Source organism: Lithobates pipiens, unplaced genomic scaffold (genome assembly GCF_037356315.1).
Source record: "Lithobates pipiens isolate NorthernLeopardFrog02 unplaced genomic scaffold, aLitPip1_a1.2 Scaffold_16, whole genome shotgun sequence".
Lineage (NCBI taxonomy): Eukaryota > Metazoa > Chordata > Amphibia > Anura > Ranidae > Lithobates > Lithobates pipiens.
In genome coordinates, this window is record NW_027507748.1 from 35,959,224 (window position 1) to 35,974,547 (window position 15,324).

General features: G+C 44.8%; 1 protein-coding gene across 1 annotated transcript in view; it reads right to left on the reverse strand.

Annotated features, from left to right (window-relative positions):
* RCSD1 (RCSD domain containing 1) overlaps positions 1-15,324 on the reverse strand; it is a 126,081-nt gene that overhangs the window by 27,929 nt on the left and 82,828 nt on the right. Inside the window, exon 2 of the mRNA XM_077479735.1 lies at positions 4,632-4,733. Coding sequence (XP_077335861.1) covers positions 4,632-4,733 — 102 coding nt within the window. The remainder of the gene's footprint in view (positions 1-4,631; positions 4,734-15,324) is intronic.

Genomic DNA, 15,324 nt, shown 5'->3' on the forward strand with positions numbered 1-15,324 from the left:
AAGTCCCTTCAGTGCCCCCCCACCTCTGGCCACATGCAGTATTGCATGCAATAGAAGTCAATGCGGAACAAATCTTTCCATTGACCTCTATGGGGAAACTCGCTTTGATATGCAAGTGCTTTGGATTGCAAGCATTCTCCTGGAACAGATTATGCACATAATCCAAGGTTCCACTGTAATTGGTGTGTGTGTATAAAAAGTCAATGAGTTTCTGGATTCCTGAAAGATCCTTGCATCTTTCATCCAGTACTGCACTGACGTTTCTGGATTCTGAGTCATGGGGAAAGCAAAAGAATTGTCAAAGGATCTGTAGGAAAAGGTAGTTGAACTGTATAAAACAGGAATCGAGAATGCCAATCAGCAGTGTTTAAACTCTAATTAAGAAGTGGAAAATGAGGGGTTCTGTTGAAACCAAACCACGGTCAGGTAGACCAACTAAAATTTCAGCCACAACTGCCAGGAAAATTGTTCAGGATGCAAAGAACAACCCACAAATAACTTCAGGTGAAATACAGGACTCTCTGAAAACATGTGGTGCGGCGGTTTCAAGTTGCACAATAAGGAGGCACTTGAAGAAAAATAGGCTGCATGGTCGAGTCGCCAGAAGAAAGCCATTACTACGCAAATGCCACAAAGTATCCCACTTACAATACGCCAAACAGCACAGAGACAAGCCTCAAAATTTCCGGCACAAAGTCATTAGGATTGATGAGACCAAAATTTAGCTTTTTGGCCATAACTATAAACACTACATTTGGAGAGGAGTCAACAAGGCCTATGATGAAAGGTCCACCACTCCTACTGTGAAACACGGAGGTGGTGTTGATGTTTTGGGGATGTGTGAGCTACAAAGGCACAGGAAATTTGGTCAAAATTGATGGCAAGATGAATGCAGTACGTTATCAAAAAATACTGCAGGAACATTTACATTCATTAGCCAGGAAGCTGTGCATGGGACGTACTTGGACATCCCAACATGACAATGATCCAAAACACAAGGCCAAGTCGACCCGTCATTGGCTACAGCAGAATAAAGTGAAGGTTCTGGAGCGGACATCTCAGTCTCCTGACCTCAATATCATTGAGCCCCTCTGGGGAGATCTCAAACGTGCCGTTCATACAAGACAGCTCAAGAATTTACAGGAACTGGAGGCTTTTTTCCAAGAGGAATGGACAGCTTTACCATCTGAGAAGATAAAGAGCCTCATCCACAAATACTACAAAAGACTTCAAGCTGTCATTGATGTTAAAGAGGGCAATACACGGTATTAAGAACTGGGGTGTGTCAACTTTTGATCATAGTCATTTGTGTAGTTTCTGTTGCCATTGTAATTTAAAAAGAGTAAACACAGTTGATTGGTAATAAATGGCTTTAGCCAAACACTAACCTTGAGTGAAAGAAATCATAAATTCTGGCAGGGTATGTAAACTTATGAGCACAACTGTAGATATATATATATAGACAGATAGATAGATAGATAGACAGACAGGATTTAGGATTTATCCCCCTCATGGGTTCTTTTTTGCACTTTTATGCAGTAGTTTTTACCCTAACATTTCATATTCCCGATATGTGGCTGCTCTGCCACGTACTTGTATGAAAACCTATCCTGTTCTCTTAATATATCGCTTCCTTTGAGTGAAATCCCTGGTGATCCTGCCAGTCCTTCTGTTTTCCTATAATATAGAAAAACACACACACTAGGCATAAAACACAGCGTGGTCAGCAGTGGGGGATGGTGGTTCTTTCTTTCTTTCTTTCTTTTAGGGGGAGGGGGGGCAAACAGGCACCCCCCTGCCCCGGTCGGTGGCATCCCCCCCCCCCCCCCCGGGAGGACAGTCGGGACATCGCACTTACCCCATCTAGGAAGCGGGTGGGCGGGCAGCATGTCCGGTGAGTTTTCTTTCTGCCTCCTCCTGTGGATCACTGTGGCTTCTGCCATGCATCTTCCTCCTCCTCCCCCTCCTAGGCATCCAACAGGATCGCCTGTCCTTTCAGCCAATCAGGAAATGGGTATCAGACCCACGCTGATTGGTGTGGAGGCAATTCAGTGTTAGAAAAGCGAATATTCATTTACTTTCCTAACACACCTGGGTGGGCTCCGAGCGCAATACTCTGCACTCCATGTCCGCCCTATTTTGAAGCCTATTAGAGCATCTGGCTCTAATCAGGTGCTTAATTAAAAAAAACACCCCTGTCCAATAGCCGTAAAGTGGCGTAAACCCTCAGTCCCATGGTCCCAGGTGCTTCATCGCATGGAGCCAATAAAACTGATGGAACGCATCCACCACACACATGGATGCCAAGCGAATCTTCGATCAGAAGTGGGACTTCAGGGCTGCCTCTTAGCGGGCTTGGGGGACTGTTTTGCCCCACGGGCATCAGAAAGTACTTCTGACGTCGGTAGCGGGAATGGTGGTGGACCTGCTTTCTTTCTTTAAGAATCAACACCAATTGTGCCTTGACTATAAGTGAACTTATGCAGATAAATTAGTCGTAATAAATATGAAGTGAGCTTGTTATAAAGCCTGTTGCACTAGTAGCAGTATTTTATTTAAATTTTTTAGTTTTTAGTTTCTAGTTTTGTAAAAAGGTTAATGAATAGGATTCCAAGAACTTATACATTGTGAGTGCCACCTACACGACATTTGTATTTCAGCACTCTATGCAGCTGAATGTTCATAAATACACAAATTCCAGATCTGAATAGCACTCTCAATGCTGATTAATGTATTTGTTATATCTTTTCCATGTACCTGTCTGAATTTTTTCAATAAAAACCTTTGTAAACAAAAAAAAAAAAACAACACCCCTGCCGCTGTAATTCATGCGCCCAGCCTCCTGAAAGAGGCCAGGCACATGAATAGGGGGTGGCAGCGGCAATGGAAAGGAGAGGTGGCACCCATGGAAATGCGTCACGAGAAACCCCCGTTGCGTCAGAGGGGGCGGGGTCACCCGTACATGTCACTGGGTAACCACGGCATTTCCCCCTGCGTCAGAGGGGGGAGGGGTCACCCGTCCACACGTCACGGTTGACCCCGTCCTCGGTTATTTAAGAACTGTGATCCGAGACGCGCGTCATTCTGCCGGGCGGCTCCTATGGAGGAGGCTGTATCATTCATGGATCGTAGAAGGATTACATCGCTGGAATTTTTTGTTTTGTTTTGTTTTTATTAAGGGACTTGTGCCAAGCTGCGTGTGTGTTTTTTTACCTTTTTTGTCACTTTTTTGGGTGAAATGGCAGGAGTACAATGTACCCCATTACCATTTCACACGGGGGGGGGGGGCGGGATCTGGGAGTCCCCTTTATTAAAGGGGGTTTAAAGATTTCGATAAGCCCCCCACCCAAAGACCCCCACAACTACTGGACAAGGGTTGTGGGGATGAGGCCCTTCTCCCCATCAACATGAGGATAAGGTGCTTTGGGGGGTTACCTCAAACCACCCTCCCAATGTTGAGGACATGTGGCCTGGTATGGTTCAGGAGGGGGTGGGCGCTCTCTCGTCCCCCCCCCCTCTTTTCCTACGGCCTGCCAGGTTGCGTCAGTCCTGAAGGGAGGGAAAATGGCCAATTGGGCCCAATTTGGACATTTTCATTTGGGATCTACTCACTTTTGTTGCCAGCGGTTTAGAAATTAATGGCTGTGTGTTGAGTTATTTTGAGGGGACAGAAAATTTACACTGTTATAAAGGTTGTACACTCACTACTTTACATTGTAGACAAGTGTCATTTCTTCAGTGTTGTCACATGAAAAGATAGAATAAAATATTTACAAAAATGTGAGGGGTGTACTCACTTTTGTGAGATACTGTAAATTATAACAAAATACCGTAAAAAAAATAACGTAATGAAATAACGAATTATCCAAATTCAAAGATGAATTCAAATTCAGAATGGAAACATATTGCAATAAATGCAGTAAGGTAAAAAGTGAAATAGGATGATGATTCACACTGCTCAATTGGTCCTGGAGTGCATTGCGTTTAAGATGCAGTTTTGCCACATTTGCCTCTCGTTTTTCCCCTGGACCTGTGACTGGACAAAGCATTTCCCACCGGTGCATTGCATTTTTTATGCATTTTTTTTATGTCTTTTTGATGCTATTTCTATTAATTTAATTGGAGAGATGCGTTTTTGGTGCGTTTTTTTTTTTAACAACAACAAGCAACAAGCAGGACTTTTAGAGCCCTTTCACACTGACCAGTTTTCCAGCTAAAAAAAAAAGCAGAAGAAAAATGCATTAAAAAAATGCATCCCTTTAAATCCTATGGAACTCCTCACACTGGTCTGTTGCGTTTTTAGTTGTGTTTTTAAAAGTCAGATATAAAAAAAAAAGGCACCTCTCTATTGAAATGAATCCCTCTTGACAAGTTTAACTCAAGTACAGGTACTCTTTAAACTGATATGTGTTGCTCCACCATCACCAAGCAAACACTTGTTTTCTAGGAGTCATTTACCATTGTTGGCTTCAGTAATTGGTGGCAACAGGGCAATTAGAGGATTTCTCTGCTGTGCAAATACAGGAATTGCTGGTTTCCAGGCCTGGTGTGGATACAATGGAGTGCAAAACAGAATTTACTGCATCACTTCTGATTACTACAAGAGAATGAATTGGAGTAAGTGTAGTCACCTCTTTCCTGGGGCTGTTGACCTTGTCACCAAATAATCCAGCAAGTTTAGCAACAGATGGTGGTGCTGTCTCTTCGGCTGGGCTGCTCTCCCCAGACTTCCCCTGGAAAAGAAACATGACAAATATATACTGGTTAAAAAACATTTACATTCTTGTGCTAGAGTACATTAAAGTGTATCTAAACACCAACGATTATTTTTTAGCTTTGGATAGCGTGGGGTTAAAACCCTTTACTTCCTGTCTTGGAGACACCAAAGGAAGTGCAAGAAAAATCTCTCTAAAGTGGAGGGAAATAGCTTTCGATTGGAGGGTCACCCACGCGAATGAATGGAGACACAGCATGCATGCCAGCACAACATTAGCCTTGAAAAGGCCACGTGGCTCTGGGGAGGGCCACACAGTGAAGATTACTAGACTTAAGAGAAACTTCTTGTGCCTTTACATGACTTCCCTTCCTTCATTGTTATCATCTCATGCTTTTACATAATTTACCTCCATTACTTGGCATTCTCTGGTTCCTTTCTACACCTTCCGTTTCTTACTTGGTCTTTTCTGTTGACTTTACGAACCTTCCCTTCCTTACTTGGCTTTTCTGGTGCCTTTATGCACCTTCTCTTTCTGACTTGGCCTCCTGTTTTACCTTTACGCACTTTCTCTCCCTTACTTGGCCTCCTCTGGTTCCTTTACGCACCTTCCCCTCCTTAATTGGTATCTCCTCTGCGCCTTTGAGAACCTTCCTGTCCTTACTTGCTCTCCTCTGGTGCCTTTACGCACCTTCCCTTCCTTACTTGGCCTCCTCTGGTCACGTTACACACCTTCCCATCCTAACTTGGTTTCCTCTGATGCCTTTATGCACCTTCCCTTTTTTACTTGGCCTCCTCTTGTGCCTTTACACATCTTTTCTTCTTACTTGGTTTCTTCTGGTTCCTTTACGCACCTTCCCCTCGTTACTTGGTATCCTCTGGTTCCTTTACGCACCTTCCCTTCCTTACTTGCTTTCCTCTGGCGCCTTTACACACACTCCCTTCTTTACTTGGTCTCCTCTGGCGCCTTTAAGAACCTTCCCTTCCTTAGTTGGTCTCCACTGGTGTCTTTACGCACCTTCCCTTTCGTACTTAGTCTGCATTGGTCCCTTTACGCACCTTCCCTTCCTTACTTGCTCTCCACTGGTCCCTTTATGCACCTTCTCTTCCGTTCTTGGTCTCCTCTAGTGCCTTTACACACCTTCCCTTCCTTACTTGGCCACCTCTGGTGCCTTTACTCACATTCACTTCCTTACTTGGTCTCCTTTCTTGACTTTACGAACTTTCCCTTCCTTGCTTGGACTCCACCAGTGCCTTTACACACCTTCCCTTCCTTAGGCACCAGAGGCGACCAACTAAGGAAGGGAAGGTGTGTAAAGGCACCAGAAGAGACCAACTAAGAAAGGAAAGGAGTGTAACGGCACCAGAAGAGACCAACTAAGGGAGGAACAGTGTGTAAAGGCACCAGAATAGACCAACTAAGGAAAGGAAGGTGTGTAAAGGCACCAGAGGAATCAACTAAGGAAGGGAATGTGTGTAAAGGCACCAGAGGAGTCAACTAAGGAAGGGAAGGTGTATTAAGGCACCAGAGGAGTCAACTAAGGAAGGGAATGTGTGTAAAGGCACCAGAGGAGTCAACTAAGGAAGGGAAGGTGTATTAAGGCACCAGAGGAGTCAACTAAGGAAGGGAATGTGTGTAAAGGCACCAGAGGAGTCAACTAAGGAAGGGAATGTGTGTAAAGGCACCAGAGGAGTCAACTAAGGAAGGGAAGGTGTATTAAGGCACCAGAAGAGACCAACTAAGGAAGGGAAGGTGCTGAAAGGCACCAGAAGAGACCAAGTAAAGAAGGAAAGGTGTATAAAGGCACCAGAGGAGTCAACTAAGGTAGGGAAGATGTGTAAAGGCACCAGGAGTCAACTAAAGAAGGGAAAGTGTATTGAGGCACCAGAGGAGACCAACTAAGGAAGGGAAGAAGAGACCAACTAAGGAAGGGAAGGTGTGTAAAGACACCAGAGCAGAGGAGGGGGCACCCTTTTCAACCTCTCCCTAACCCAACAGAGCACATAGGAAGATGGGGGAAAAGACTTTGTGTACTTTGTCCCCTGGCAACAGAACTCATTAATAAAAACGAAAGTGAGACTTCGTCTTTTAAAAAAATGATTTAGCTAGCGAACCAGTCATAATGTTTTTTTGTCACGTCAACAGAACTATATACGACGTTGCAAAATTGAGGTCTGGACGTCTAGTCATCAATGACCTCCAAAAACACCTAAACAACCATCATCCAATTAACAGTTATACGGCAGCACAAACAGTACACATTTCAGACACTTTAGGAAATAGAGGCACAACATCTGTTTCCTGTATCCTGCCTCATTGATAAGAGGGCCAATGGAGGTTTTGCGTTAACTTATTTCTGTCCCCCAGAGATTTCATTCCGGCAAACAAAACTTATCTCCCTGTACTCAGTATATAATGGGAAATAGAACAGCTCATCGTGGGAAATTCTCAGAATGCAGGATTGTCTAAAGCAAGCCGCTCTGCTTTTATTCTGCCGCAGAGAGCTGCAAATTCTCAGAAATGTTGTACAGAGGCCTCAGAGCTGGTAAACATCAGAGAGAACTGCGACTGTCACCCCAACTGTGCTAAGGGCCAAGAGGCTGATCTTTACCACACCAGCAGATGTCATGTCCCATGACACCGAATGCAAGGCAGGAAGGATACAAAATCATTGTTACAGGCAACTAAAGTGATATTGCCTTCATTTTTTTTTCTTTATTATGTTCAGTATCTTAGTAGACAGGTGTTCTTACGGCCCACAACAGCCAATGAGATTCTTCCTTTCATCTGTAAATGTCCTTTTATAAGAATGACAGCTGAATGGAAACCCGGTCACAAGACATTCTGCGACACTTTGGAGTTGACATTTAATTCTGCCTGGAAAGAGCTTTTTCAAGCAGGTGTGCAGGAATCAGCATATCACCCTTCGATCGACCTGCTAATGGCAGGCAGGCCTCTGCTGAGAAAGCGATCCAGTGCGGGTCACGAGTTGGCAGCTATGCCCATGTGAAAGGGGTCCACTTTAGAAAACCAAAGGTGCCCCCCCCCCCGCTCACAGGCTCCCTTGTCCCAATCTGGTGGCTCACACTGTGGGTGCTAGCTGGGGAGAACTAAAGTACACTAAATCCAGCAAACAAAATATCCCACATGTCCTCCATCAACATGCCCGACCCTCACTTGAATGAAAGCAGCCTCAGCCCAGCTCTGTCCAGGCCAAACCCCAATGCGTTTTGCCCTGCTCGTGAGTAAGCCCGGTGGGTGGGACGAAACGTGTCAGCGTTGTGGCCTTGACAGAGCTGCTTTCATGCATTCATACACTGTCAGGGATGTTGGTATGCGGCATTTGGGATATTTTCTTTGCTAGATTTATGTGAAAGTGGCATTATGGTCTGACGTCTCTGCATTATAGACACAAACAGCGCTGGGACAAGGGGTGGGCAGGAGGGGTAGCTGCCCTGGGTACAGTTGTATACTGTAGGGATGGGGGGTTCCACCATTCTGACTATATGCCTGACAGGACTAGTGACAGCGGCATCACTACTCCGGTCAGCTGCTGGAATCAGCGAGGAGAGCAGTAGAGAGACAGGAGGCTGTCCTCTCTATCTCCTATCTGCCACAGGGGGTCGCCCACCATGCACAGCCTCAGTTCTTGCAAATACTTCACTCTTAATAAAAATCCTTCTATTGACAAGCACATAGCTGCTGGGAGTAGTATCATCTAAGCTTACAGATGATGGGTGGGGGGGGATGCAGTTTGCCATCTTTGCCCTGGGGGTGCTGGATGATCTTGTCTCGGCACTAGATTCAAATACACATTGCTACGCCCAATGAGATTTGAAAATTACAGCCATATAATTAAAATACATTTTGGCTTAAAATAAAAATGTTTGACATCTTTTTATTAGATATGTTTTATAGCAGAATGTAAAAAATAGTGTTTTTTTTTTTTCAAAATGGTTGGTCTCTTTTTTTGGTTATAGCGCAAAAAAATTAAAAACGGCAGAAGTGATCGAATACCACCAATAGAAAACTCTATTTGTGGGAAAAAAAAGGACATCGATTTTATTTTAATACAGCGTCGCACGACCGCGCAATTGTCAGTTAAAGTAATGCAGTGCCGTATCGCAAAAAATGGCCTGGTCATGAGGGGGGGTAAATCTTGCAGAGCTGAAGTGTATAAAGTTCATACCTTGTGCGTGTTGGGAACACGCGCAAAATTGCATGGTTTCCTGTCACGCACAAAAATGTGCAGCCCTTTAGCAGACACACAGCAGTGCCATGCATTATTGGCACCCCCATTGCATCTGTTAACAAGCGTGTTTTCGAGCGCACGAAACCGTGTGGTGCCGTGGCAGTTCAGTGCGGCACTATTTTTGAAAAAGGGTTTTGAAATGAATGGGCTGTCCTACGCATGACGCATGGGAATGAGCACCTTCTATTATACCCGTATGGTGTGAACCTAGCCTAATACTTCTTTTTTTTCATGGCACCAGCAAAGTCCCTCCAGCAGTGCAACTGGTTCAGCACTGCTGCCTCTCTAGGGCACCTCAGGTCCTGGTCGCATGCTTCAAGTACATAGTATATAGGGTTAAAGTGGTAATGTAATAAACAAATGTGAAAAATTGTGGACAGGCAGGATTTTCAATGCACATACTTTTCTGCAATATACTTCCCTTACAGGTACCTACTTGTCCACACAGTGCACTGAGCTGCACATGGACAGCTCAGTGTTGAAATTTGGCAATGCTGAATGACTGAACTCCCGTGCATGCGTGGGATTTGCATCTTTCCAGGCAGGGCTGTCTTAAAGCGGAGTTCCACCCAAAAATGGAACTTACGCATTAAGGGAAGGTGACCCCCTGACATGCCACATTTGATATGTCTTTTTTTGGGGGGGGGGGGGGGCGGAAACCCTCCAGCTCCCACTTTCTCCCAGGGCACCGCAGCGCCGGAAGTCAGTTCACCTCTCCCTCCTCCCTCTCGGCAATCATCTGGGACATGTCACAGGTCCCAGATGATTGCCCGGCCAGTCGCAGTGCGCAGCGAGGCTCGCGTGTGCGCAGTGCGTGCCCGGCTGTGAAGCCACAGCCGGTCACCCACAGTGACAATGCTGGCGCCGCAGAGAGGAAGGGGCTTTGTTCCCCCGCATCGCTGGACCCTGGGACAGGTAAGTGTCCAATTATTAAAAGCCAGCAGCTGCAGTATTTGTAGCTGCTGACTTTTATTTATTTTTTTACGTGGAACTCCGCTTTAATAGCATCATGGGCCACTGGGCAAAGTAATGCACTGGGGCCCCTACCAGCCTGCAGAATTTACGCACCTACTCTCAAGAAATAAAGTATAAATAGTTGATAGAATTAAATATATATTTATTAGTCCTTTCAATGAAATGGATTTTAACCACTTCAATACAGGGCACTTTCACCCCCTTCCTTCCCAGCCCAATTTTCAGCTTTCATCGCTCTAGCGCTTTCAGTGACAATTGCGCGGTCATGCTACACTGTACCCAAATGAAATTGTTATCATTTTGTTCGCACAAATAGAGCTTTATTTTGGTGGTATTTATTCACGACTCCGTTTTTTTTTTTTGCGATATAAGCGCAAAAAAAGCGGAAATCTGGGAAAAAAACAATATTTTCTTTTTTCTATTTGAAAAGAAATCCAATAAAATCAAATTTTGTCATAAATTTTAGCCAAAATGTATTCTGCTACATGTTTTTGGTAAAAAAAATTCCGTTAAGTGTATAATAATTGGTTTGTGTGATCACGGACATATGTACGCAAATGATCATGTACATATGTGTGCAGGTGATCACGTACATATGTGTGCAGATAATCATTGGGACATGTGATTTTAGTGGGACATATGTGGGGGACATGTTTTTATTATTAGGGACATGTGTTTTTATTATTTGGGGACATGTATGTTTTGGGGACATGTGTGTTTTGGGGACATATGTGGGGACTGTGTTTGTACTGTGTGGTGTGTTGTGTGTTTACACTACACTGATGATCAGTGAGTAAAAAGCTGTAAAAAGCAGCTCATACTCACTGATCATCAGCCGGCTGCAGCGTTCTGCTCTCCTCTCCTCAGCGGTGACTTCCGTGTGAGGAGAGGAGAGCCGATTGCCTAGCAACCGGCTGTTTGTTTACATCACATGACGGCCGTGATTGGACACGGCCGTCATGTGATCAGGAGGGCCAATCACAGAGCCCTCCTGCCGATCTGAGATGTGCCGTGTCCGGGTGACACGAGCACATCGGGATCGCGCCGCTGCGCGGGCGCGCGCGATCCCGCTACTCCTGAAGGACGTTCCTGAACGTCCTATCAGGATTAGACAGCTCCCACCCGGCCGTATATATGCATTGGCCGGGTGGGAAGTGGTTAAACAATAAATAAAAAGCATGCTATAAATTAAAGACTAATCAACACAAAGGGCACAGTACAGAGGGGAGGCAGAAGGGTACAGTATGGGGGGGGGGGGGGCACAATACTGGGATCAGGAGGGCACTGTACAGGTTCTGGGACAGCTTAGAAAAAAGCGTGACTGTCCCGGCAAATCCGGGACAGTTGCCAATTATGATGTAATGCAAGATTATCATGGGGCCTCTGTGCACCTGGGCAGTGCCCATGCATTAAGAAGACCCTGACACCAGGCTGAAGATGTCAGCGGCTGGTGGGGAGATCAAGAGCAGCCAATGTCAGACGTACATGACTTCAGAATCATCTTTGGTCACAGATCCCTTTTGCAAGCTGGGCAGCAAAGAGAATGTATTTAGCTGCCTTAGCAGTATAAATGTATTGCCCTCAGGTTGCCCTATCATCCCGGCCAGCACTGAAATTAACCCTCTATGCCTAATGCAGTCTACCTCTGGCTGTAAAATCCCCAGAGTGTCTACTCTCTGCTAAAATCTGAGAGCATTTTGTGGTTCTGCAAAAAAAAATTAAAAATCTGAGTTTAAAGAAGTTTGTATTACAGCTATAGAGTAATTGTGTGTAGGAGTCCTAACAATTATTCCATATTATCACATATTAAGATGCAGTACCGGGACAAAATCATCTAGCGCCCGAGGCAAGGGCAAGGATGTGGAACTGCCCCCCCACTGTTAATGCATGCCGTAGAATGGGTTTACTGCCCTGTGTCCATCATCTGCCCCCTTGCGACGCTGTGCCCAAGGCACCCTCCCCTCCTGCCCACCCCTTGTCCTCACCCTGATAAGATGGTCATTGCTATTGCTACAACTCTTTATTTTATTTTTACTGACTATTACACTACATCTTTCAGCACTTGTTTGCTGAGGGTTCAGAGGACTTCGAATATAGGCTCCGAGATCTGAGATGCTGAAAAAAAAGCCCCCCCTCGTTCCCCGCTCCGCTCGCGGCGCCGGCATTCTTACTGTGGGCACCCGGCTGTGGCTCCGCAGCCGGGCACTCACTGCGCATGCGCGAGCGGCGCCGTGATACGCCGCACAGTCATCTGGGACACGTGACAGGTCCCAGATGACTGTGCGGCGCCGAGGGTATGTGATGTCACCAGCCCGGGCAATGAAGGGGGTAGGCTACGAGGGACCCCCTAGCAACAGGCATTTAGAGGTAAGTAAAATTAAAAAAAAATTCCAATAATTTTTTTTTTTTTTTTTTTAGGAATTTTAAGCTATTTTTTTTTTTTTGGTGGCAACACCACTTTAATGTTCTGATTATACTGACAGTTCTCCTGCCACCTCTCCCCGATATATAGACATACTTTCAGATCAGTGACACTAGGGAGGTCCCCATTTTGCTATATCCAGCCCTGAAAGGGGCCCTCCTAAAAAATGTTTTCCTTCCAGTCCTGATTTTAACACTAAGCAGAGCTTTTGCTCACAACTCCTTTCCTTCTGTCTTTCCCAACTCTCCACCAGACCGCCCTACAGCTGCCAAATTCACTTTAATTCCAGCTCTGTGAAAGATATCACAGCGCGTCAGATAACGGCCTAATCTCTGTCTATGGAACAATCTTCGGTCATCTGACAAAAGCCAAGAAAGACATTTCGTAATGAAGATTACACAATCCTTCCTGAATTATCTGTAGACACCGAGCTCAGAAGTGCACATGAAATGACAAATAAACGCACACTGTGCCCCATGTATGGGGCGTCTCCTGACTAAAGGAACGCAGTCAGAGCGTTCTCATAGCATCTCATAGAGGTGAAAATATAAAACCGCAAACAGTGCCGACTTTAAATATCGATTGGACCCTGGGCAAACATTTTCTTGCCCCAACCCCCCCCCCCCCCACCCGAATCCACTTATCAACTATTTTCGGGCATGTGGGCTAAAGGGGCAGCTGCTTTGGGCCCCACAACAAAGACTGGGTGCGGGGCAGCTGCCCCTTATGCCCTGCGTTAAAGACAGCCCTGACTGCAACCCATTAATATAGCTATAAATTGCTCAAAAGTAACTGTATTTATTAATTAAAGGAGAAGTATAGCCAAAGCTGTACAATCAATACAGCTGTACTTTAATATGGAAGCTGCATGAAAAAAGTATATAGAATAAATAAGGAAAAAGAAAAGTTACATTAAATATAATTATAAACACACACACACACACACACACACACACACACACACACACAATTACCAAAAGTATTGGGACGTTTGCCTTTACACGCACATAGACTAATGGCATCCCAGTCATTACATGAACTTTAATGGCATCCTGGTCTTAGTCCGTAGGGTTCAATATTGAGTTGGCCCACCCTTTGCAGCTATAACAGCTTCAACTCTTCTGGGAAGGCCGTCCACAAGGTTTAGGAGTGTGTCTATGGGAATGTTTGACCATTCTTCCAGAAGTGCATTTGTGAGGTCAGGCACTGATGTTGGACAGGAAGGCCTGGCTCGCAGTCTCCGCTCTAATCCATCCCAAAGGTGTTCTATCAAGTGCAGGCCAGTCACGTTCCTCCACCTCAAACTCGCTCATCCATGCCTTTATGGACCTTGCTTTGTGCACTGGTGCGCAGTCATGTTGGAACAGGAAGGGGCCATCCCCCAAACTGAAATTGTCCAAAATGTCTTGCTATGCTGACACCTTAAGAGTTCCCTTCACTGGAACTAAGGGGCCAAGCCCAAACCCTGAGAAACAACCCAACACCATAATCCCCCCTCCACCAAATGATTTGGACCAGTGTATGAAGCAAGGTCCATAAAGACATGGCTGAGTGAGTTTTGGGTGGAGGAACTTGACTGGTCTGCACAGAGCCCTGACCTCAATCCGATAGAACAGAACAGAATGGTCAAACATTCCCATAGACACACTCCTAAACCTTGTGGACGGCCTTCCCAGAAGAGTTGAAGCTGTTGTAGCTGTAATGGGCGGGCCAACTCAATATTGAACCCTATGGACTAAGACCGGGATGCCATTAAAATTCATGTGTGTAAAGGCAGGTGTCCCAATATTTGTGGCAATATAGTGTATGTCTGTATAACATATTCAAGCACGAATGGTAATTCTTAATTGATACTAATTCCATGGTATTTTATGTTATGTTGAGCGGTGAGTGGTAGGTACTTTTGCCTCTTCACTTATAAATCCATATGCCCCTATATTATAGTATAATCACGGAGCGCTGTTAGAAGTTTCTTCCATTCATTTTATTTTTAAAGGCCCCATAGAGATGTGACTTGTGGGCTCCTGAAAGCATATTGAAAGAAACATATTATATTAGGTAAAATGAAAAGATGAAGTAATTTTTACCCTATATTGTTTATACTATTTATAATTCTTTATCTAAAAAGAGGGCTATATATGTAGTGGCATAAATAAATATATAGCACGTATTTAGTATACCCTCTTTTATCTGCTCTTTTTCTCATTGGACTTATTTATGTTTTTGATTATAGTTTATCTGTATAAAATCCACTATAGTGTCGTTAGTTTGATTTATCTGCAATTATCCCTGTGTAGGGTCTTCCAGGGCGCTGTTCCTCTGAGGGGGCTTACCCCTTGATTTTACCCCCCCCCCCCCGTTGGGGGCTTGATTCATTCTTCCCCTTATTGGTATACACTCAGGTAAATAAAGGGATCCACTCCCACATATACATATGAATATGAATTGTGATTGTTATAAATATGTTATAATTCCATGTATTTTTATATCTAGAAAAGATTTATTTATCCCACTATTAAAGTGGTTGTAAACCCCTCTGTGTCAATTGTACCTATAGGTTAGCCTTATTATAGGCTTACCTATAGGTACTGTAAATAACTAGGGGCAGAGTTATGGACGGCTTTGTAAATTATTGTTAGTACTTTGAATTTTATTCCTTGGGTGAGTGGAATCATGTTATGCCTATAAATGGGTAGGAGCCTGCTGAGCCTGGAAATATGAAGGACCCTTTTAACCCTTGAAATGGGGAAGGAACCCACCAAGCCTGGAAAAGGGTAGGATCCTGCTAAGCCTAGAAATGGGAAGGATCCCACCAAGCCTGGAAAAGGGTAGGATCCTGCTAAGCCTAGAAATGGGAAGGATCCCACCAAGCCTGGAAATGGGAAGGATCCTGCTAAGCCTAGAAATTGGAAGGATCCCACCAAGCCTAGAAATGGGAAGGATCCTGCTAAGCCTGGAAA